General features: G+C 40.2%; 1 protein-coding gene across 1 annotated transcript in view; it reads left to right on the top strand.

The window, feature by feature from the left end:
* The first annotated feature begins 1,129 nt into the window (after window positions 1–1,129).
* LOC145993793 (G1/S-specific cyclin-D2-like) overlaps window positions 1,130–23,926 on the top strand; it is a 76,453-nt gene continuing 53,656 nt past the window's right edge. Inside the window, exons 1-2 of the mRNA XM_083129596.1 lie at window positions 1,130–1,610; window positions 6,938–7,153. Of these exons, the coding sequence (XP_082985722.1) occupies window positions 1,413–1,610; window positions 6,938–7,153 (414 nt within the window). The 5' untranslated portion in view covers window positions 1,130–1,412. The remainder of the gene's footprint in view (window positions 1,611–6,937; window positions 7,154–23,926) is intronic.

The following is a 23,926-nucleotide window of genomic DNA, read 5'->3' as shown; positions in this document are numbered from 1 at the left end:
AAAAATTTCCTACCGAAAGAGTATATAAAAATATGGTAAATAAGGTAAAAATTGAACTCGTTTGATCCCTTAACTTCCCCCTTCCCCGTTACGGTTACAAAAATTGTATACTTTTGTTCGATTGATTGATTGATTTTACATAGCTTTTTCTGCCACTTTAGCTAATCACGAAGATGAGGATGAGTGATGATGATATGATGAAATTGATGAAAGGACACTCATAAAGGACACCCAGGCCGGGATTCGATTCCAGGATCCCTGGTGTAGCGCGATGTGATAACCACTACGTAGACAATCTAAAGTGCATTTGAATTAATTTCCAAGGATTTCGTGAAAGGAAAGTGACATTTTCAACTATATTGGTTCCTAACGAACTGACAAGAAACCAATTTACAACAAAATTTATCTTCTTTTCTATCATCAACTATGGAAGAAGATAAATAGTATGCAAAAAAAGACAACAGATGGCAGTCGTGAGCCAAAGTGATCTTTTTCCCATAAAACACTAGAATATTTGCTATGTTAGGTTCTTTTCCTAGATGAGAATTTGTTCGAATTTGTAAGGAAGAATAGTAAGGTTCTTCTCACAAATTTTCAACTGATACGCAGTGTAATATTCTCTTAATTCCACGGCGCCCTTTGCTAAATTATCACCTTTTTCTTTTTCCCATGTTGTTTACATAGATTACGTCGTCTACGTGTAGAATGTAGACTATCGTTGCTTACGCGTAGACGCACATCGCTGGTTTTAACTAATAGTGACGCTCGACGTGCTTACAAAATTCCTGAGTGGACATGGCAATAATTACGTTTGTCGAAGTGAGAGTTTTTCCTTGTTTCTTTTTGTAAGTTTCGAACATCTATATCTTGTACGAACAAGCGTGTTCTTTCTCTTTCCACTTCAGTTCCCTTCTTCGTTACGCCTCGCAGGTTTTTTCTTGTGACTCAGAACATTTTAAAACGCCGCACCTGGCAACACCAAAACATTGCCGCTAAGGTCGATTTTCGCTCGTCCTGCCCAACACCGGCAGCTGTGAATGAGGTGTACGCTGGGATAAAATGCCTTCATAGTACGGGATTCCGTAAGATTGAGGTGAAAGTTCCGACAGACACGTTTGGGACTCGCGACCGGTAGGGTGCGTTGAGGTAGCTCGTCGCCTTTTTTGTTTACATTTCCACTCGCGTACGGCAACGCGTTACACAGAAACCGTGTTAGCATTTCGTTCTACAAGCGCAATACACCATGTCGTTCGGTACAGTCAATTTATTTTACTAAATTCCGATAGATTATCCTCTGTCGGGTTAGGAAAACCTTTGCACTTTAAAAGGACGAACAATTTTCGGGACTAAATCGTTTACGCAGTGCCTGTTTTGTGCCTTCTTGTTGCACGTGGACTATCCGAGTGTCAATTATGGAGTTACTTTGTGTTGAAAGACTCACAGACTGTCGATTGGCAGAAAGGGACCGTGTTTTGTTTCAAGACGTCAGAGTGATAAGAAACATGCTGGACATGGAAAGAGTGTACCTCCCACCTTGCAACTATTTCGGCAGCATGCAGACAGACATACAACCCTACATGAGGAAAGTGGTCGCAACGTGGATGTTGGAGGTAAGTACAGTGCATAATTACTAGCTTATAAATGAAGGGCTAGTGAGTAAAACATGATAAGTAACATTGTTGTGTTACAAAGTAAAAAAAGCCATCCTTTAATTTTCGCGTCTGTTTGTCATGTCATACTATTTGTATTGGACTCACTGAACACTTCTGAAATTGGTGAACACAATACAAAAACAATGTATCAACAATATAGCTTCTAATAACCTTCTATGTTAATAAACTGAACTCATTAACCAAAATGTCGCTTGTCATGTTTTACTCCAGAGTATTTCAAATCATACCGATAGATGGGGAATGTGGCATTGAAAGGTATTTAATCAGCAATGCAAGAAATGTTGCAAAGTCTGAAAGCAAGAATTAATCAGGAAAACGTCAATGTTATTTCCTTATATATCTGCTAATCATTGAGCCAATATTACAACAATAGCTTTCCGAAAGGAATCATTTTCGAAGAACCACATTGGTATTCTTAACTATATTTACAATTTATTATATGTGTATCATTTCTCCTTAATTAAGCTCTCGTGTGTTTACATCCACGTGCTGTAGATTCTTACACAACAAACTATACAATTTCAAAAATATAGTAAATTCCAGATAACTAAATCTTAATTGTCTAGGAACAATGCAAAGCAGATTCAAGTATGCTGAATTTAACCATTTCGAAAAAGTAAGATAAAAAGGTTTAATCAATCCAAAACAATTACATCTGTTTGGAAATACTCCTAGGCAGTTTGCAAGAATCTCCCCGTGTTTCTATCACCTATTTATAACAAATATACTATAACTAATGCAATCCACACCAAAGTTCTATTTTTTAGTAAACTTCGACGTGGATTTCTTTACTTCTTGTTGGGCTTCCCCGATGGCAGAATACTAACACTGTTGGCAGGTCAGATTGGCTTATCTTTGCATAAATTTGGCTTAAAACAAAACCGAAACTCAAAATTTAGTTCTTGTCTAGACAATAATGATAGAAAATAGGTGATATAAACACAGCAAGTTTATTTTGTTTGTTCTAGGGGCAGTGTAAAGCAGCTTTAGTTCTCCAGAATTGAGAATATCGACTTGTTGAAAATCATAGGCATAATTTTCAGACTGAAGCAACGCTTTCCTTATATTTATAGTAAGGACTACGATACGATAATTAATTAACTCGTGCGGGAGCCCTGTTGCACCCTCTCCCTCCTCCAGGCATTGGAATAAGTCGAGGGGTTCTGCTAGTCTTAATGAATAATTTTGACTTGTTTGCGGTCACCTGTGGATTCGGCTGTTAGGCCACGCCCCCCCCCCGGCTGGAAAATGAATGTGTACCTAAAAATTATATATTTCACACATAGTTTCATTTCAATCACAGTAAGTTATGTTAATTATTATAAATTCGTTGAAGAAACATGATAATTTCAGACTGAAATAGTGTTTTTTGAGAGGGCATCACTATTTTGGAGGAAAATATGTGTCCTTTGCCCCCCTGGAAAAAATCCTGCGGACGTCCATGCCAGTATCTGTCTGGAACAGGAGACAAAACGAGAAAACCTCCATCAGCATGATTTCATTTTATTCTTGTTATTTACTGAAACTTTTGGCTAATCGCGACGATGAGGATGATATGATGAAATTGATGAAAGGACACTCACAAAGAACACCCATACCTAGGCTGGGATTCGAACCCAAGTTCCTTGGCGTCGTAACACGCTGTGCTAACCGCACCATCACGAAGGCGGGCTCTGTTGTTTGTTTTCAAGCCAAGGTAACTTTAGCACCGAAAGCTTTAAAACGAACATTCCAGAGCAAATACTTTTTTTAGTTCACTATTATTTGCTTCAAATATGATAAATTCTACTTATTAGCGCGTTCAGATTAACTAAACCTTAGTCTTTTTTTTTTCCAGTCTCACCACAGACGAACACAATTTGAATTTTTTAAGAAATCTTATTGAACCGTTGCTGACTGCCTGAATGATGCTGCAACACGTCACTCTGTGCTGTTCCGAGGGTAGTATACCCTGCAGGATATTGTCACGTGTTTGTGCTTTCGGGATTTACAGTACCGATTCTTAATTCATTCCGTTGCATTTCGTTTATGCAAATAAGACCTTGCCATCTCTCTAAGGTCAGTTCCAAACTTTAAAAGAAAATCAGATACGAAAATAATGTTCTACAGTTACATACTCAGGAAAGCAAAGGAGTGCCTTACTGAGTGACCTTCTAGTAAGGCACTCAAAAGTCAATCTCACTTCCTCGTAGTATACCCCTGTAACTTTCTTGCAGGTCAACGAGGTTCTGGCGCCGGGATTCACGGCCAGGTTAATCTGTGGAATCATGCTGTCCTGTGTTTGTCCTTGTGTGTGCTGAGTGTCCCTTTACAGCCTCAGCATTCAATATACGAGGGCCATTTTACTTGTAGTGGCAACATGCATGAGAAAGAGACATGAAAGAAGATACATGCCTGGAATCATTTACAATCCTGCTGCTGCATGAACACGTTTCCAAACATCTAGCAATCGTTGAATGCCATTGAGAGCTTCCGTTCTTGCCAGTGTGCGCAGAGACCGTCCTGTGGCCGAAATTATGCTTAGGACGTCTGGAAAGCGTTTCCCTCTCAGCGGTTCCTTCATCTTGGGAAACAAATCAAAGTCGCAGGGACTCATGTCAGGAGAATAAGGTGGGTGCTCCAACACCTCCCAATGCCATTGTTGCAGGACGTTCTGCACCACTGTGTTGTATGTCATCTTGCGTTATCGTGGAGAATGATGGGTCCTGATCTCAGGAGATATGATCTTTTGCGCCTAAGGACAGGGCGCGAATGCTAACGGTACGATTCGGTAAAGCGTGGTGCCCACATGCCTCGCGTAAGTCCTTGTGAATTTGCCGTGCATTCCTTCCACGTGCAACCTGAAATTTGATAAATATTCGCCCTTCTTCACGCGTGAACATTGTTTAGAGCGTGATTATACACACACTTCACTTAACGTCTTCTAACTACCACACAACAGTACTTTCAGCACCAAACACCTACACACGATCCGTAGTATAAGACTAAAGAAGACCCGATCGTCTTTTGTCCCAGCGACAACTGACAAGCGTATACCAAAAGTGTTGCCACTACAAGAAAAATGGCCCTTGTATAAGGATATTTTATCCTCGGAAACAGTATAGTTGTAGTTCTTGATAAGTAATGAATGAATTAGTTTTTAAAAATTGAGTGAAGTAGTTTTCTACACCCATATTTTATTATCTTGTTAGGTGAGTGTCCTCAATTTTGTTATAGTTAAGGGGCTTGTCTACGTATTGTGTGATGAACAGAAATAGCCCATGTGCTGAAATGTCCAATATCAACAGGATCTTCCCTAAACAAAATAAGATTGTATCCCCAGGCTGTACATTTCACTTAGTAATTAGAAGGCAAGTTCTTAAATCTGGTTTATTTCAATACCTCTCTATGTACTGATCCGGTTATTCAAATACACTTTATTAATAAACAAATACAGTATATTAGTAAAATAAAATAAATATTATTGATATTCCACTGACTTTGCACGAATTAACCTTGTATTTTGAAATTGCACGAAAATATACCATTTCCAGATAGTTACTATTGACTAATATAGTATTTGTGAACACATGAATGAAGTGGTTGCTGCAATATTTTTGAACATTTTGAGTTAGTGTAGTCTACGCTGATCCTTATGTGAAAGTTTTCTTTTGAAAAACTGTTTGACAAACCAGAATGTTCATTTCTAGCGTTTCGAGTTTGATTTAAAATAATTTTATTGACGTTTTCGGGCCTCCAGTGAACTACGAGACATCTGTTGGCCTTATCTCGAAATTCGATAGAAGTAGGAATCACGACGTGAAAGATCGATCCTTTGAGATTAGACCGAAATCGATATGCGTGACCGAGAGTGTCGTCTAGTTCAAGTCTTGAGTGCATTACTTTACAATGCCACTTTTAAAACTTTTGGCTATTCGCGAAGATGGGGATGAGTGATGATATGATGGAATTGATGAAGGGACATGCACAAAGAACACCCATTCCCCAGGCCGGACTTCCAACCTGGCATCGTAGCACGCTGTGCTAACCACTCCGCCACGGAGGACTGCGACAATATACCTATCTTAATTAGATGGTGACTCGAACCGGAGTCATAGATTACGAGACCATCAGTACGCAGCCACCAGACCGACGAGAAACAAGCTCCTGAGTCGTGACGAACATTAGAAGGAAGTTAATTCTGTATTAAGCAAGTAGCAATGTAAGAGTTACCACAGATTTCCGTTAGATGTCATCCCCATCGCATGGTGATGTCAGGTTTTCACTTCATCAAGCCATATTCGCTCCGCACCCTACTAGTATGCAACCAGTCACACACTGGACTGTTGAGTGTCACATAAGTGTCACATATCATTTGAAAGAAATATGGCAAAGTTTTGAGTCCAGTTTATGCACGGGTTGGCTAATCGGGACTGGGTCTACAGTTTAAAATGAGGAACCACACCACTTTCGGAACTGGAATCTCTTGATTACCTTGCGATATATTGTGAATTCACTTCCAAGTCACACTGTAATGTCGACGATTTATCGATGCGTCAACACTGTGGTTATTTGCTCCGGTATAAAAATTAGTAGCACAAGAAACACGAACAAAATGACAGTTTCAAAATTTACACTGATTTTTTAGAATGCGAATTTCACTTCGAACTTCTAAAAAATGGTATTTGTCAAGAACAAGGAATGATTTCAAACTGCGCGTGGCAATGTATAAGAAGTAATGTACAAGACAATCAGAACTGAAATGAAATAGATCATATATGTAAATAAGAACCTAAGCTCAAAAATAAGTTGAAATATTTAAATTGAAAACTTTTTTAAAACTTGTTTTTGCTCTTAACAAAGACACATGTATGCCATGAATTATCGAATATATGTATATGTGTGTGTGTGAGATTGAGAGAGAAGGTGTGTGTGTGTGTGTGTGTGATGGTTTTATCTCCAGTGTTATCGTTTTGGAGTAAAGAGGTACAGGTTAGATTACATGTGGATGCACAGTAAACTGTTTCTGATCCCACCTTGCTGAATATATAGTGGACTTAAATAGACTTTGTCTTTACCTTCATATCACCCATGCCCCCCCCTCCCCCCATACGAGCGTGTTTATCTACATGAAGTTGAAAGAGATCATTACGACTTTTCCCCCCTCCTGTTCAGTAGTGATGTTAACAAATTTAGAAATTATTAGTATTCTAAAATTTCTAAATACTGGCGTACATGAATGCATTTTCTTTTTTGCTGATGAGATTATTTATGTTGTCTTGTAGGTGTGCGAGGAGCAGGGGTGTGAGGACCAAGTGTTCCCTCTGGCCGTGAACTTCCTGGACAGGTTCCTGTGTTGCTGCAACATCAACAGGAGACAGCTGCAGCTGACGGGAGCCGTGTGCCTCCTGCTAGCGTCCAAGATCCGCCAGTGCCACTCTCTCACGGTGGAGCTGCTCTGCTACTACACAGACTACAGCGTCACGCCGGAAGAGATGAGGGTGAGTGCACACTGCATTTTTCTTTTTAAATTTCTACATACGTGTTATGTCATATCCATGAGACGCCCGCAGGATTTCTTCCAGGGAGGGACAAGGAAGGTATATTTTCAGGGGAAGGCAAACTAGTCATATCCACCCATAATAGTGTCGTCCCCCTCAACAAACACTCCTTCAGATTGAAGCTATCATGTTCTTGCAACGCCTTGATAACAACTAACAAAGTACTGTGACTAAAATGAAATTATAGATATATATATCATTGCCCAAGGGACCGTGGACCATCTGCCCCCCTTCCGAACGCGCATGGTGATATCTACTAAAGCTTGCTCGGAAAGTGAGGCATTGATAGTTGGAGACTGTTGATATTATTTGGCACTTCAGGTTTTCAGTTTTCAAGAACAGTTTTTTTCGTATCCATGAATAAAATTTTGAAAACCAAAACCGAAAATTAATTTTGAAAGCCGAAAAAGACTGCTTTGAAAACTGAAACCGGACAAGGTTTTGATAAGCTGGAAAGAATCAATTTTACGAATTACCGTTTCTTCAAAATCCAATTTTTTTGGTCTCCCCCAAAAAATGTTTTCACAGCACAATATGTGGAAACATGAAATTAGTTGTGAACAGGATTCCTTAAGATTCAACATTAATCAAACTGAAAATAAATGTCTGATGACAGGAGCGTGTGTTCTCCCAAAACGTTAGGTACATCAAAAAAAGTGTTTAAACATGAACTACAAGAGAAATACTTATTGCATAATACCGAATTATCCTAAATTTCCTTTGTTAATCAGATGTTGTCCCATTAAATTCGAAAAATCGAGTTTTTGGTGCATGCCGTAATAGGAGAAGTGTAAAATATATCGTGTTGTTTATTTTTAAAAATTGAATTGGCTGATTGATTTGGTCTATTTTACTTCGCTTTTCTGCCACTTTTGGCTAACCACGAAGTTTAGGATGAGTGATGATACGAAGAAATTCATGAAGGGACACTCACAAAGAACACACACATGCCCAGACCGAGATTCGAACCTAGGACCTTTATAGTCATAGCGCGCTTGAAAAATTGGAAAACGCTTTACTGTTATAACGTGTTGAAGTTCGTCGTTAAAATACAATGACTTTTTCGAATTTTTAAATCTTGAACGTTAACGGTCTTTAGTCGCGAGTCCATTGTTGAATCTTGGCATGCTCTCGTAACGACGAAACAACCAAACGGCCTCGTGACTTGTCCACGCGTCTTCCTCCCCTCCTTCCAACAAAAGAACAATCGTTTCCAGACGGTGACTCGGCAGTGATTCACACCAGAGGCGAATGAATGAGCGCTCTCGTGTCGCCCTCGCGCCGCGGAAGGTGGAACTCTGGGTAATTGCAGGGGAGGTCAGAGGTCGTAGGAGAAGATGCACGAAGTGTGTCTCTGGCATCCGGCGATCGGTCTCGCTTGAGAGATTGACGGTTGAATCACGGGAGTGGCAGGTGCGACGGAAGCTGCGGCCGTTTCTTCCAAGACGCTCATCTGAGGAAGTAGGCTGACACTGACCTCTGGCGGGAAAATCTGTAACTTCCGGTCGTTCAAGAATACATACTGTCGCATGCAATCCTCAAGTGAAAATCTTGTCAAATTCATTGATGGATTGTTAAAATTACCGAAGTACAGTGAAATGCATAAGTATTCCCAAACAAATTGCCCACCACCATGTTTATTAATTGAAACAAAAAGCTAAATAAGCTGCCTATAACATCTGCACTAGCAAAAAAGCCAATCCTTAAAACACTAAGTTGCAGAGAAAAATTATAGTTATGGACAATTTGACGAGCAATACTTGCGCACCCCACTGTACTTCAACAGTTTGGCTATTTCTCCCTGTTCGCATACACCTGGGACAAGTGTCTCAATATATCAATTTGGTTTATTACGTAAAATGAAACTCACCACCACATTGGGGGAAATCATGGTTTAAAATAACTTGATGAAGCGCCATGGAAACCTGAAGACTGCTTGTAAATTGAACCTACCCCAGATGTTTTAAAGAAGCATGCAGTCCCTGAAACTTATATCTGCTTGGTAGATCGTTCATGAAAGTTTTCAAATGATTTGCATTTGTTGTTGTTTACGTATTTGTAAGTAATTGACTTGCGACATCTCAAAGATATTACCCATTAGATTCAAATCTAAGAGTGTTCAAAAGCAGTTGAACAAATATGGAATATTTGTATGTGCATTTCGGGGTAATGTTTACACAGAATTTCCCTTTCGAATGTATTATGAAGTCACCTTGTACATGTTTGAATATTATGTAACACTTTCATGTTTGTTTTGACGCAAATTTTATAGTTTTCTGGCATTTAATGTGCTCAACAGTACTCTGAAGAATTTTATACAGAGGACCTACCCGATGACATAGGGTAATCAGAAGATACTGCGTTCGATGCCCGGTGAACTGTAGGTTTGGGTTTTCCCGATGGCGTAGTGATAGCATTGTGTCTTGTAATCAAGGGGTCCCGGTAGGTCCAAACCCGATTAGCCTATCTGTGCATAAAGTGGGCTTAATACTTTGAATTTGGCACATGTGCAAGGCTCTGTGTTCGAAGTCTTATCGAATATTTCCATGATCATTTTCGGCTATGCTTTATAAGTGCTTTGAAGTCATTTCCTGTATAATTTGAACAGCCAAGGAGCACTTTTGAACTAATTTCCAGCAAGTTTAGAAGCTCTCTGAGCATTTGCTATGTGTTCAGGAATCTTTCCAGTCGTGGTTGCTACAAGACCTTGCACCACTGTACAGAGAAATAAATTAACATGTTCCCCCTGGCTTCCAAAAGAATCCGCCATTCCGGGCAGAGTGCCCTTGAATCTTGCTTTGACAACCGAGGCAACAGACCCCCCCATTCCTCTTTTTCGAATTCTCCGCGGCGCAATAAGGAATCATGACAGCACGATTTGTCGGAATCTTGTGGTGGGTTCGTGGAGAGAGTGGTGGGGGAGGGAGTGTAACGAAACCCTGGCTAAATAAGCCCAGCATTTCACAGGCTACCCAACGGCGCATGACTGGCCCTTCGCCCGAAGATCCTGTGGTTTGCCGTCGCCCACCTTGGAAGGAACACCTGTTTCCACCTGTTCCCTTGGTGATCTACTATTACCTTTGGCGGAGTACCCTTGTGAAATGCATACACCTCCCACCCCTCTCCAATCTTAGGGTTCCAGTGGCTACCAAGTCATTCTTCGCCCCTCTCCTTCGCTGTTCAGCTACCTTGAATCCTGCTACCGGTGTCTTCATTCATGGCTCTTCCTGTGATTCCATTTTTACGTTCTCATGTGTTTTTTTTCTCTTCCTTTCAGTAATTTCCGTTCATTTTTTTTTCGCGAGTCCCTTTGTCAATCTATCCTCTTATAATACTTGTTACCTCGTGTAATATTCCGTGTAGGAATTTTGTGGAGGTCCCCTCTGCCTCTGAAGTTGTGGTGCTTCACAGGCTGTCGTAGATAGTTCAAACATTTGCCAAGTCGTCAAGGTGGCTCCACCGAAAAACAGACCGGGAACTCCTTGATTACAAGGTGGCAGCGATACCACTATGCCTTCGGAGAGGCCAGTGTCAGAATTATGTAACAAGAAACACCAAATAATGACAAGCAACGTAGATATGCACATACTACCGTCAGATGTCACTAGCTCCGTTAAACTATGCTGCCATGAATATTTTAGTAATTGTGAAGGTATAACGTAATTCAGTTAATTAATGTTTATTTTGCTTCTGCTATTTTCTATAAGACATTTTGAATTACAGGATGAAAACCTGCATATCGTTTCATGTCTCAATATTGATTTTCTTTAATTTTCAAAGATAATTTACAAAATCGGAAAACTAGGAAGAGCTTGTGTTGAGTCTGTGGTCCTTATAAGGACCGGACCGAATGATTCCTTGCATGGGAGGTGTTGGCAGGAACGTGGTCAATCCTGTGTAGAGTTTATGGCCCTTACAAGGGTTGAATGACTCCATGCTACTCGATTAGAAGTCCAGATTCTGTTGCTCGCTTTCCGAATGAATAATTTGTTACCTAATTCTTATGTCCAGGATTTATTTCCTTGCATCTTCAAACAGTCTGATCTGCCGACTACTTCTTTGGATGCAAACGAGTATATAAAGTAAACTAAAATATTTTATTAAGAAAAGCAGATACTCATTTTCGTTAAAATTTCATTGTATGAGTGAAATAATCCGATCTTGCAAACGCATTCAATTCTTGAACCCTGAAAAGCTGCTGAAACCTTTGTTAACTTCCCTCTTGAATAGAGGACCAAGTCAAGAGAAGACTCTAGATAGAGGTACAACCGGAAGTCAATGCTTTTGGTACAAGGATCGCAGTAGTTGGACACACAAAAGAGAAACGCGAAAGGGCAGGAAGTCAAATTACACAGTGCGATGGCTCTAACGTGATGCTATGCCTGAATAACTTTACACGCACACACACACACACACTCTGACGACATATGCAGTCGTTTAGTCACTCGAAAGTATCTAAAAGGAAGAATGGCTCGCTTTTTCTCATTTTCTCCCCCAACCCACACCCTTTGTCAGGGTTTGACAAAAAAGGGAAATTATAAAGTCCATTATAATGCAGTTGCCCAAACACACAATGAAGATTGTCTTCCCCTTAAAGCTATAAGACGGAGGGTAGAATTTTCACACGAGAAAATTCCCTTAGTGAATTTCCAAAAAAAGCTTTACCTTATTATTAATATTATCATTATTTTTCGACTAGGTAATAATGGTTTGAACAGAGATCCCTATCCCCTTTAAAGCTATCAAGATCAAGTTTTCTACGCTAGTTATTTCTTCCTAGGTTCGTAGGGCCTCCCCGATGGCGCAGTGGTTACAACGTTGCCTTGTAATCAAGGGGTCTTGGGTTCGATACCCGGTGGAGGCACATGCCACAGTGGTTCGGATCCCACTTTAAAATTTAGGTCCAGTCTCGATTAGCCTTGCTGTGCATAAAGTGGACTTAAAACACCAACCCAACTCAATTCAACTCATAGGTTCGTATAGTTAATTCATGCTATAATTTCATCATTCACTTTCATTGTTCTAGGTTAACCTAGAGGGATAAAAAAAGAATGTAAAAAAAAGTATTTTTTCAGTCTAGGTGTTAGTGTTTACCCCACTGGCGGATTAGCGACATCTGGTTGGGGGTGTTCTCTCTTCTCTGCCCTCTTTCTAGCCGCGGTGGCTTAGTCGGTAGACGGTAGGGCGTCTGACTGCCACACGGGAGACCTGAGTTCGATTCCCAGTGTGGCTGATCTAAGGTCGGAATTTTTCCGGCCTTGTCCCCGCATGGAACGGCTCTGTGGCTCACCCAGCCTCAAATCAATGAGTACCTGGGGGTAAACGCGTCCTGAACGTGGTGCTGATCACATCACCTCCAAAATGGCCAAGATTGAGAAGTGTGGGTCCCTGCCTCCAACATTCAATAAATGTGTCTTCATGGCACGGTGCTACATGTACGAAGAACTTTACCTGCTATTTTCATTTTCTGTGTCTCTCTGTGTCCAGTTTCATCTCTTACTTCTCTTATTCCCTATTGGCTGCATGTTTCTACTCTTTCCTCTGAAAATGCTTCTTTCTTATGAAGAAAAAGTAAACAGGACAAACTTGCCACTTCAAGATACAGCATTTGATTTTAACCCATTGTAAAAGTTTCTGCGTGTGACATTGCCTATTTGTAGAATTACCCACAAACTCTAATTTACTATTACTCTATTTCTTGTTTTAGTGTCTACTATGCGCAGCCTGTTCCAACTCTATTGATTCTTTGGGGATACACGAGAAGTATCAGCATTTCTTCAGTGGCGTGTGAAAGCGTTTAACCACGTGACCACTTACTTAATGTTTCCCGCGTCTCTTAGTCGCTTCACTGAACGGCGCTCACTTATCAAATGGCGCGATCATGTTCAGTCATGGACTGGCAATTTGCTTGTATACTCCCACGACGCTGAAGTTTTATTTTCTTTATCTTGTTCTTCTATCCTCCTTTCCTTTCACGTGTACTGTGAAGACAAGCTCAAAAGAAAAATGTCTTATCACAAGCGATAAGTAAGCTACTTAACACTGCTCTGTCTACATTTGCCTCTGCGGGTAATTATTGAGGAAACACACCATACCAGATATTGAATTCTTGATATTCAAAGTCAGTCGACTAATATTTTGAGTTTTTAACTTCACTTTATGCACAGACAGGCTAATCGTGACTGAGCTTTTGGTGTAAAGCGGGATCCGAACTACTATGTGCCTCCACCGGGTATCGAAGCCTGTACTCCTTGATTACAGGCGACAGAGTTGCCACTACACCATCGAGGAGGCCCTATCCATAGACATTGACTTACAGGAAATAAAACCTACTTCCTTTAAAAAATCCCACGAAAAAATTGCAATTGTAAAAAAATGCATTTTTCAAAGAAGTTACTTTTTCAGGGAAACATTTTCCTTTCTGAACATTTACCGCTAAGATAATAATTTCACCTGTAAAAAAAAGTCCCTCATAAAATAACTCCCAGTGGCGACTCTAAAAAGGGGGGTCACAATGGACCATGCCCCCCAGAAAGTGGCTGCCGCCAAGCGTCTACCAGTTTTTAGAAAAAAATAATTTTGACTATCAATATGTAATATCCTAATTATTATCAGACTGTATTAACTATCCTACTTTTGGGAATCTTTGCGTACCAACCCTTCTCCCCCCTCAATTGGCGGTCTGGCCCCTTCTTGGAGTCCAATTCTAAACTTTTTGTGGCATGGCTACAGTAAATAAATACCTTTGACTAATAAAACATATCTAAGTGTTCTAAGTATTGTTAAAGATATGTTAAAATTTCCCTTTCATTTTTTTACAAAGTGAAAAAATCCTAAACAAAAATCCCTTTTGTAAGGAAGATATCCCCTTTTTCAAAGAATAAAATGCTTTTTTGGTAGCGAAATTACTCTCTGGCCACAGGAAGATATTTCCCTCCCAAAAATGTGCCTCCCAGGAAATTCTCAGCAGACATTTGACTTGAGAACAGATCAGCCGGGTCCCATACAAGACAAGGTAGACTGAGGGTATTATGGGAGTCTACAGAGGACTCTACTTTGGCAACAAGTTTCGACTTGAATGCAAGGTTTACCCTGCGGTGGAGAAGATCCCGCCTGTGTTGTCTTTGGGTTGCAGTTCCCAGCGTCAGTTCCCCTTTGGAGACAGGGGAAAAGAGGAGGCTACGAGAGGACCTAGCATGCGTAATGATGCTTGCAAAGGCAACTCTTTCAGATTGTCCGAACGCTAAGGAAGCTGGTTTTCCACCCTTCCTTTGGTTGCAGGCGAGTCGGAAAATTTGGGCTGAAAACATCTGTCATCCTCGTATTGTTGATTGTTTTGAAAATTATTTTCATTTCGTTTCTACCCTCTGTTACCTTTGTTTCGAAGAAGAGTCGTCTGATTCAATGTGGCAGACCCTCCCGAGTCGTCTCGTCGAGGAAATAATTTATATTTTTTCCCAGACTGGTTATGATAAACACAGAGTGTTACGTAAATACTTGTCCCGCTGAACAGAGGGATTCTAAGCGTGTAAACGACAAGAAAGGACACTGTGAACATGTATAAATATTTACGGAGCCACAACCGTATGAATGCACAGTCGGAAATGAATATGGCGACAGTAAAGCTAGTATGGCTTGCGGCGATTAGGGATTAGATAGTTCGTTTTCAGTCCACTTTGTGCTAGAATAGATTAATCGGGACTGGTCCTACAGTTTAAAATGGGATATTCCTCCACTCGTGTTCGAACTAAGGAACCCCCAGATTAGTAACTGTGATTGAAAGGAAATCGTTAGATGTCGCAACAAGAATGAACACGGATTGCCTCCTATCTTATAGTCAAAAATTTAGAAGGACACCGAACCTGCACTGCCTTTAACGCACAAATGTTTGGGTTAGAATAGAATTTCCAAGTTCTATTCTAATGTAAAATAACTTTAAATTTTTTTGCGTAAAAGGCACTGTAGCTTCAGTAATAATATGCAGTGTGATGTGCACATAAGAAAATAAATAGAATGCGCTTTAAGATATTCTGTGAATTTTGTTTCTACTGGACCTTGGAAATTTTGCGTGTTGTAGTATGTATGGTTTTACAGATACTGGCCTTCATGGGACCAAACCTTCGATAAGTTCTCCAGCGACAGTTGCAGAAAGATACAGCCAGCCCAAACAACAACTCGTCAAGTCAGATGTAGGCCAATGCAACGATATACCTCCAACCAATAGTTACATAACACATCGTCGGACGTTTGCCGAGAGACATAAAACATCATATTTTCAATGTTAACCATGTGTTTACAACATAATCTCTCTCGTCTTCCAAAATGTTATACTTTCATATGCCCGAAAGCATAAATTTCTCGAAGTTTGGTGTTTATCTGGTTACGCGGTATTAACGGGGTATTGGGATCCATTTGGTGATAGATTACCTCACGCCAGGGGTTTATCCAGACACTCTAGAGAGGTTGTGAAGGTAAATTTTGGTCTCGCTTATAGCACACCTTTGAAACACCTTTTCGGTCAAGTCCAGCTCCTTGTCTTCTGACGTAATCTCAGAAATCTTTCGTTCTTAGATTAGACATGTAAAGGTTAGGGCTCTTGGAATAAATACACCATATTTTTTTGAGATTGACTACAAAGGTATTATTTATGAACTAACATGTCTAAACTTACGTCAGAATACGTAGGGTGCGGCCTGACGGAAAAAAAGGTATTTGAGAAGTGTGCGATGAGTAAAGTACATTGAGCCATTGCCAAACATTTGTGGGTGCTTGGTAGTGCGTGGATAGACCCCCACTCTACACAAATCGCGCTTAAAAATTGACGGTAAACCAACACAAGTTTGTAATACCTTATTACTAGGGGTCGGATAATTATGCATATTGCATATGCAAATGCATATTTAAGGATTTTGAACTAAAAATGCATATTTCATATGCAGGTGCATATTTGTATGAAAATAAGTTTATGTTGCGCATATATTTGTATGAAAATAAGTTTATGTTGTGCATATTTTTGTACCCACAACCAACACCGAGCATATGCTGTATTTATTTTTCATCTCTTTTCATGTCCTCGCTTCTCTTCTCTATTCTTTATCTTTTCTTTCTTCTTTCCTTCTTCCTGGATTGTATGAAATGTGGCAAGTACGTCATTCTCACCTCAATATTCGACTAAGCTGGCAACGCCGCGTGTAAGTTTCTTATCGCAAATGGACAGCGTGTGGATGATCTGGAACTTGATGTGTCTGACTTTGTTGCCCTAAAATACAGTCCACTTGTATCTTGCAAGTGGAACGTGTGTTTCTCAATATAAGACTATTCTAGCTGAAAACAGAAGGAGTTTCAAGTTCGAAAATTTGAGACACGTTGTTATCAAATGCAATCATGATCTGGATCTGTAGTGTATTGTGTTTCATTTAACGCAGAATCATATTATTTTTTTAAAAAAATCTGTGTAGTAAATGAGCATTCAGAATAATACATATTCATTGCCTGGCATGTAATATTTCATACTTTGTAATATACAGCGTTTAAAATTAAACAGGTTTTTAAAGTGCATATTTTACACTTTTTTACTGCATATTTGCATGCGTTTTTTTAGTGCATAACTATCCGAGACCTACTTATTACTATACGGTGCAGTAGCTGATTTGGTTAGATTTGATTTTTGTTATTTAGCGCTCCTTTTCTGTCACGTTTGGCTAAACGAGACGATGAGGATGATTGATGATATTTATGAAGCGACATACAAAACGAATACCCATGCCCAGGTCGTGATTCGAACCCGGGACCCCTGGCGCCGTAGGTCGATGCACTAACCACTCCACCACGGAGGTCGGCTGATTACAACTCGGGAGGAAGAAACGATTAAGAACATACAATTTTCCATTCTCATTCTCATTTACAGCTACGGTGAACAGTTACGCCTTTCTGCTTAGCTGCAGAACCGCTATCAGCTTTTCCGCTTAGCTGCGCATGCGCTTGCAATTAGCAGCATCACCACGCACAGAACGATCCGCCTCCTCACTATTTACAACACAATATTCTATTTACGCTCCTCCAGGCTAGGATCTTGAATATGTGAGAGTGCGAAGTATCATTGTTCCCAGGGGTAACGGAATGCTAAACAGTGTTTCCAAGATATCGCGATAGAGGCGCTGCCTATCCCCCATATGCTCTTCCTAAAGTGATGTTCCTTTTCTGGGCGCCAAGTGTTTTATCAAAGTCCTGCTCCACTGCTCCGTGTTTCCGGCCAGGTTTTCCTTTTCCGAAACTAAGAGAGCGTAAAGTCTACGACAGACGGCCATCATGGATTGTCAAGCACTGCGCATGCGCTAAGTGTAAAGGAAGTGGAAGCAAAAGTGCTTTATCATAATAACTTTGCGGTGAGCGATTACACGAAATGAACAGTAAGCCAAAACCAGTCGGTTAGGTTGAGGGAACACGGGAATATCTGTTTCGTCTACCCATTTCCGCAAATAACTTTCGTGCTAATTTCTAAAACCAGATGGGCCTCCCCGATGGCGTAGTGGTTACGTTATTGCCTTGTAATCAAGGGATCCCTGGTTCGATACCCGCTGCACAGGGGTTCGAATCTCAGTCCCGATTAGCCTATCTGTACAGGCTTCAATGCAAGGAAACGCTTTTGGACATTTAGGAACTAGTGTTCATTAGAAATCAATGCCTGTTATGAACGGGATTCGGAATATCATTAGATTAAACTTCTAGACCAGTTGAGGATTTTCCGTGGTTCAAGTCACTCCAAGCAAATGAAGGAATGGTACCTTCAACCAAGAACAATGCCGAAGTCTCGTCTTGCCCTTTACTTCATTCACTCCTCCTCCTCGCCGCGGTTCACCGTATTGAACAAATACGCGTCGTCAAATCGCAATTTATGTTATTGAAAGTTTTCTCCTCTATATCCTAATAAATTAGTGTGCTACATGGTTGCTGGACTCAAAACAGCCAATCAGCTTAACAGTTTTTTTTGTTTTATGACACAAACTTTATTTTCACGGAAATTTTACCTTTTTAAAAAATGAAGCTGAATTGGAATTAAACCAAAACTGGCATCCATTTTATTTATTTATGTACAGTTCCACAACAATAGTTGATAACAATAGCGATTTTCCTTCTTATCTGTGGTTTAGATTGTTGCATATAATTAATAGGTTATGCAGGCTACTTTCAATTTTCAGGCTGTTCTTTTCCTGTCTGTTCTAATTATCTGTTATTTCACCTTCTCTGCATCCTTTTTGTCTTCTCTTTTGTTAGTACCATGTAATCTTCCACCATTTTGTCTCTCATAGAGTTTCTATTTCCAGTAAAACTTTCCACTGCCTACTTTAGCTTCTTTCTTGACCTTGTAAGAGCAGTATTTGTTTTAACAAGTCACCTTTTACCCCAGTAGCCACTGCCCAAAGGTCGCTTAACTCCTTGTCCACGTGCGATCAAGAACAGGTGCGACCTCTGGTGGGAAGCATACACACAAAAAAAGTGAACATCGAGAATAGTATTAACTCCATCTACCGGTATGATATCTTGATCACCGACCACGTGCCTCAGGTTGCTTGGCCAATAATCTGAACTGTCTGGACGTAATTATTATGCTCGTTGCAGTTGCATGAGGTGCTTTTTTCTTGCAATCTTTATTGCTCGATGCAATTGTTGGTAGTTATTTCTTCCGTTTCCCCTTCCTAGCAAGACTTGCATGAAGCTTGCAAGGTTTGTGCAGTGAGTGACATTTACGATCTATAAACTTCAATAGAGCCCAGAGCAAGATTCTGGCTTTTATATGATGTCCAGTGTCGTAAAGTATAAAATGATACTCTGCCTGTAGTGCGGACTCTTCAAGTCATTACATTTCGGGACCCTTCGTCACTCTTCGGTAGCTTTCGCACCGACCCGACAATCGACACGTATCACTTTTTAGATAACAAGTCTTCACAAATAAATGCTGCCGCTTGTCGCTCGTACAGGACCTTTTTATCAGTGTCGCCTCAGTGTGTCTGTTGCGCATGCGTGGTGCATGCTTTGTTTAGACTCAAGGAACGCGTGTCGCTTCGGTGTGAAACCCCGTGTTGCTTCGGTCTGTAAGCTCCCTTAAATTTTCACTTTACATTTTTTCAGTGTTGCCAGTTCCTGATTCATTTAGAAGCATTGCTGTGGTAAAAATAAACTTATATAATGAAATATGAACTTAAAACTCAATCATAACTCGCTATATTGATGCTAAACTCCGACTAACTTTTCCACTTTTTCGCACCGATCAATACTCTCGACGTTGAGATATTACACTGCTTGAGAACAACGTGAATTGCAACCAGTGATGTGCTGTAGACTATAAGTTTACGTCTACATGCGTTGCCTACACGTAATCTACGCGTAGATTACATTGGGTTGTAGTTTACATAGACTACGTAGACAATCTAAATTGCTCTAAAATTAATTTTCAATGCTTTGATGAAAGGAAAGTGACATTTTCAACTATATTGGTTTCTAACGAACTGAAAAGAACCCTATTTACAACAAATGTTCTCTTCTCTTCTATTATCAACTATGGAAGAAGATAAATAGTATGCAAAAAACAACAACAGATGACAGTCGTGAGGCAAGAGTGGTCTTTTTCTCATAAAACACTAGAATATTTCCTATATTAGGTTTCTTCCTAGGTGAGAAATTGTTCAAATTTGGAAGAAATAGTATGAAAAGTTCTCCTCGCACAGGAGCAACTGATATGCAGTATAATTTTCCTTTAACTCCACGGCGCCCTTTGCTAAGTTATCACCTTTCGCCATGTTGTTTACATAGATTACGTAATCTACGTGTATAAAATAGTCTACGTGTAGAATGTAGACTATCGTTGTTTACGCGTAGACGCACATCACTGATTGCAACCAAAGTACACACAACACTAGCACCATACTGCATGTTGATAATTGAAACACTACATGGACAAGCTTCATTCGTAACGTAACTAAAGTTCTCGGATAGACTACCCGCCACGGAACGATCTTATCATTATTTTGCTAGCCTTATTGGATAGTTTCGTTTGTTGTGTGATCTGTAGTCGCTGAGAAATTGGACGAAATTATAGCTATGTGTAAGCCTACAATAATGTAAGGTTCTTTGAAAATATTAAACTTCTAAGAAATTAAAGAAGGATTAGGAAGATGGTAAAGTGAATTAAATTAACTAGTGAATTTTAATGAATGTAGAAAAGCAGTGGCGGCGATTGGGTTCCAAAACTAGGGGAGCAAGGTGCCAAAATTGGGGCAAGGACAGTTTACTTTCCCTTGGTAGATAAGGTTTAGCATAGTGTGGGGGCAAAAGTGGCAAAAAGTGGGAGGGCAACTGCCCCCTCGCCCCCACTGTAGAAAAATTCAGAGAATCTACACACACATGCTCGGATATTTTACCACCATAACTTCACGTCCCTGATAACACTTTCTTTCCAAGGAGTCATTCGGTCATTCGACCCTTTTAAGGACCACAGGGGCCACACTGCACACTCCTTGAGCTACAACGGGGGTAGATGGAGGCCTGGCAACTGTGGAATAGTCAAACACACAGATTGTACTACGTACAGTCTTACTGGTATGTTCTAAATGGTTGACAAAAAAATAACTCGAACTTGTTGACATTCTCTTGTGTTGCAATTTGCCCACTACAGCGCCGTCCGAGAATAACTGACCAACCATCATATAATGTTTCTGGTCAAGACCTAACGCAGTGCTTTTTCGTACGCACGATTCGCGGTGCGTGTGCGTGCTCGAACATGCGTGTTCGCCGAGGATCAGGATGAGATACTTCCGCCGAAAGAAAACAGACGACTAGAGCAACTCGGGATGAGTTTTGTTGCTAATTAATGGAAGTATTTGACTGTCACGGTCTCCCGAGTCTGCTGGAACTAACCCCACAACCCCCTCGCTCCCCGTTTTCCCGAAAAGTAGATCTCCTCCCCTATTTTTTCCTACCCAGCAGTTGTTCTTACGGGCCCCCATTGCTTAATATGCAATTATCATGTCCGGTGTTGCGGTGCACGTTGGCAACCTGTTGCGTCTCAAGATGGCGGTCATGGTGGAATATACATATAGCGTGATGGCATACCGATATCTTTTTTTTCTTCTCCCTCTTTTTCCATCCACCTACGTCCTGTCCTGCCTTGAACTCTTCGCTTCCCTTCCACTTCCGTTCATACTCCCCTCGTCTTTTTTGTTTCCGTTTCTTTTGTGCCTTGTAAGAAGTTACCTATGCGCACGTGCCGCGTATTGATACCCAAGGAGACGTGTTTAGTTGGCTGGAACAATTACCTGCCCGCGTGGCGCTGCGTTAATTGCATATTCTGTCAAAAGATGGCTTCGTGTCGCTCCATTCAACCATATTAACTTGAGGGAAAGTGATACGGCTTCTGAAATTATAATGTAGCCTATATTAATGGGAGTCTTATGTATCTTTATCTCTGCTTTGATCACATTGTACAGTAATAATTTTTTTTTGGTCTAAAATGGTATATTCAGAACATTTCAAAGAAATATTATAAAATGTTCATAATTTAAACTATATTTAGTAATCTTCATGGTTAATGTGCTTGGTCAATGTTCTATATCATGCTGGGTGCAAAACTGTGAAATCTGAATTTCGTTAAACTCTATAAGTGTCTTTTACAACCTCAGATAACGCGAATTGGATGTAAATATTTTAATTTGGTGAGAGTTACTGTTCTAGAACAGCTATAGAGCATTATCATGTACATGTTAATCTACAAGCACTAGCGTACGCAGGGGGAGCTGACGGGGCTATAGCCCCTCCCGAAATTTTGATAAAATCAATATATTTAAATGAAAGCAGTAAAGTACTCAGGAAAAACAAAGCAGTAAATACAAATTACCACGATTACCAATTTTATCTTTGAACAGCTTTTAAAACCAAGTTTAAAGTGTAAATTACGAAATATTAGAGTGTGTAACGCCTACCCATTAAAAGGCAGCTATGTAACATCCTCTTTTATGAGTCCAGCCCACACCGAAAACCTACAAGGGACTACGTAAGTTATAAAATTAAACTAACTTTACGTATAAATAAAGTTAGTCAGTAATGCGTTAATGATACATGTATACAGGATTATGTAAATACAGCATACATAACCTGTAAATAAATACTACCATTATTTGTGTAGCATATATAAAAATGCAATATAGCTAACTACTGAAGCTGATCAGGCCAAGATTTATTTATGTGAAGGTCGTAGGCTAACCGCATAAGGCTCCTTCTCATGTACAACTTCACTTATACCTTTTAAGTCAAATTATGTCTCATTGTGATTACAGTTTTTAATATATACTTTTACCACAAATATACTATCTTTTACATTCAAGTGGAGAGCTACGCATAGATGGAGATTCTGCGTACCCCCCTCTAAATCTGGGTCTTGGTCTGATTTGAATTAGTATTTCTTTAGAATATACACTTAATAACTTCTGCAATAAAGTGTTTTCTTTCCTCTAGTGGTACTAGCAGTATCAGATTATCTTACTTAGCAGATATGTTATACCCAGTGGCGGCTATTGGGTTCCAAAAGGGGGGGGGTAAGGTGTCAAAACTGGCAAGGGGCAAATACAGTACATTTTCCCTTTGTAGATAAGATAGTGCAGGGACAAAAGTGGCGAAAAGTGGGGGGCAACTGCCCCCTCTCGCCCCTCCCTAATCGCCGCCACTGGTTATACCACAGGTTATACCTTAACACATTCATCGGTGTATATTGACAATGAAAGTCAGATTGCAGTATACGTCTTTTTAAATGTAATTTATATAGATACAGTGTTCACAATACATTTCCATAGTCGTTATGTTGGTTAAGATGGTAATGAAAATATAAATAACTTACGAATTTTCTTTGCACATTTTCGACACCTATTTCGTGCAGGCATATGATAATTATGATCACTAATGTTAATAGTGCGTCCTTTTTAATTTTGACATGAGAATTAAATTTATATAAGAATTAAGCTTGACATGATAAATCAGTATATATTGCGGATATCCTAATAGCTATACATATGTACGTACCTGTATCCTCTCAAAACGGAAAGGTAAATTTGGCTGCATTACTACGATAGATATTCTAAGAAAAAAGTTTTGGGGTGAAACCTTGAAGTTAGACAACCCAATTTACTTCAGTGCCGTACAGGGAAACATACGAGCTGGGATAAAGATAACCAGTTTTCGTAGAAGCCACACGTGTCTGTTGTGAACCAATCCTCGAAAATAAATGGAACCTTTTCGAACCGAAGCGACGCGAAAAGCTGCGTCAATGCGTTTCTTCAATGCGGTGCATCGTGGCACCTCGGTCTCCTGTTCGGTGAATATTTTCTTATAGACTGAAGGGGGCTGTGTCGCATTTCACTTCAGTTGGAAGCCTTCCGTGTTGCTTGTCGCTTCGGTCTGCTACCTTGCTTTGATTGATTGAACTGGTTCATTTTACATCGCTTTTCTGTCACTTCTGGCTAATCGCGACGATGATGATTGGTGATGATATGATGAAATTGATGAAGGGACACTCACAAAAGAATCCCCATGCCCAGGCCGGGATTCGAACTATGCGTTCCTGGCGTGATAACCACTCCACCATGGAAGTTGTCTCCCTTACAGTGCAATTGACCATCTACCGTATATCACCCTGACCAAGTCAGAGTGTCTGTCCCGTTATCCGTG

Source organism: Lepisma saccharinum, chromosome 10 (genome assembly GCF_977018435.1).
Source record: "Lepisma saccharinum chromosome 10, izLepSacc3.1, whole genome shotgun sequence".
NCBI classification, from domain to species: domain Eukaryota; kingdom Metazoa; phylum Arthropoda; class Insecta; order Zygentoma; family Lepismatidae; genus Lepisma; species Lepisma saccharinum.
Note: the sequence above shows the minus strand (reverse complement) of the source record. Positions and strands in the feature narration are given on the sequence as shown.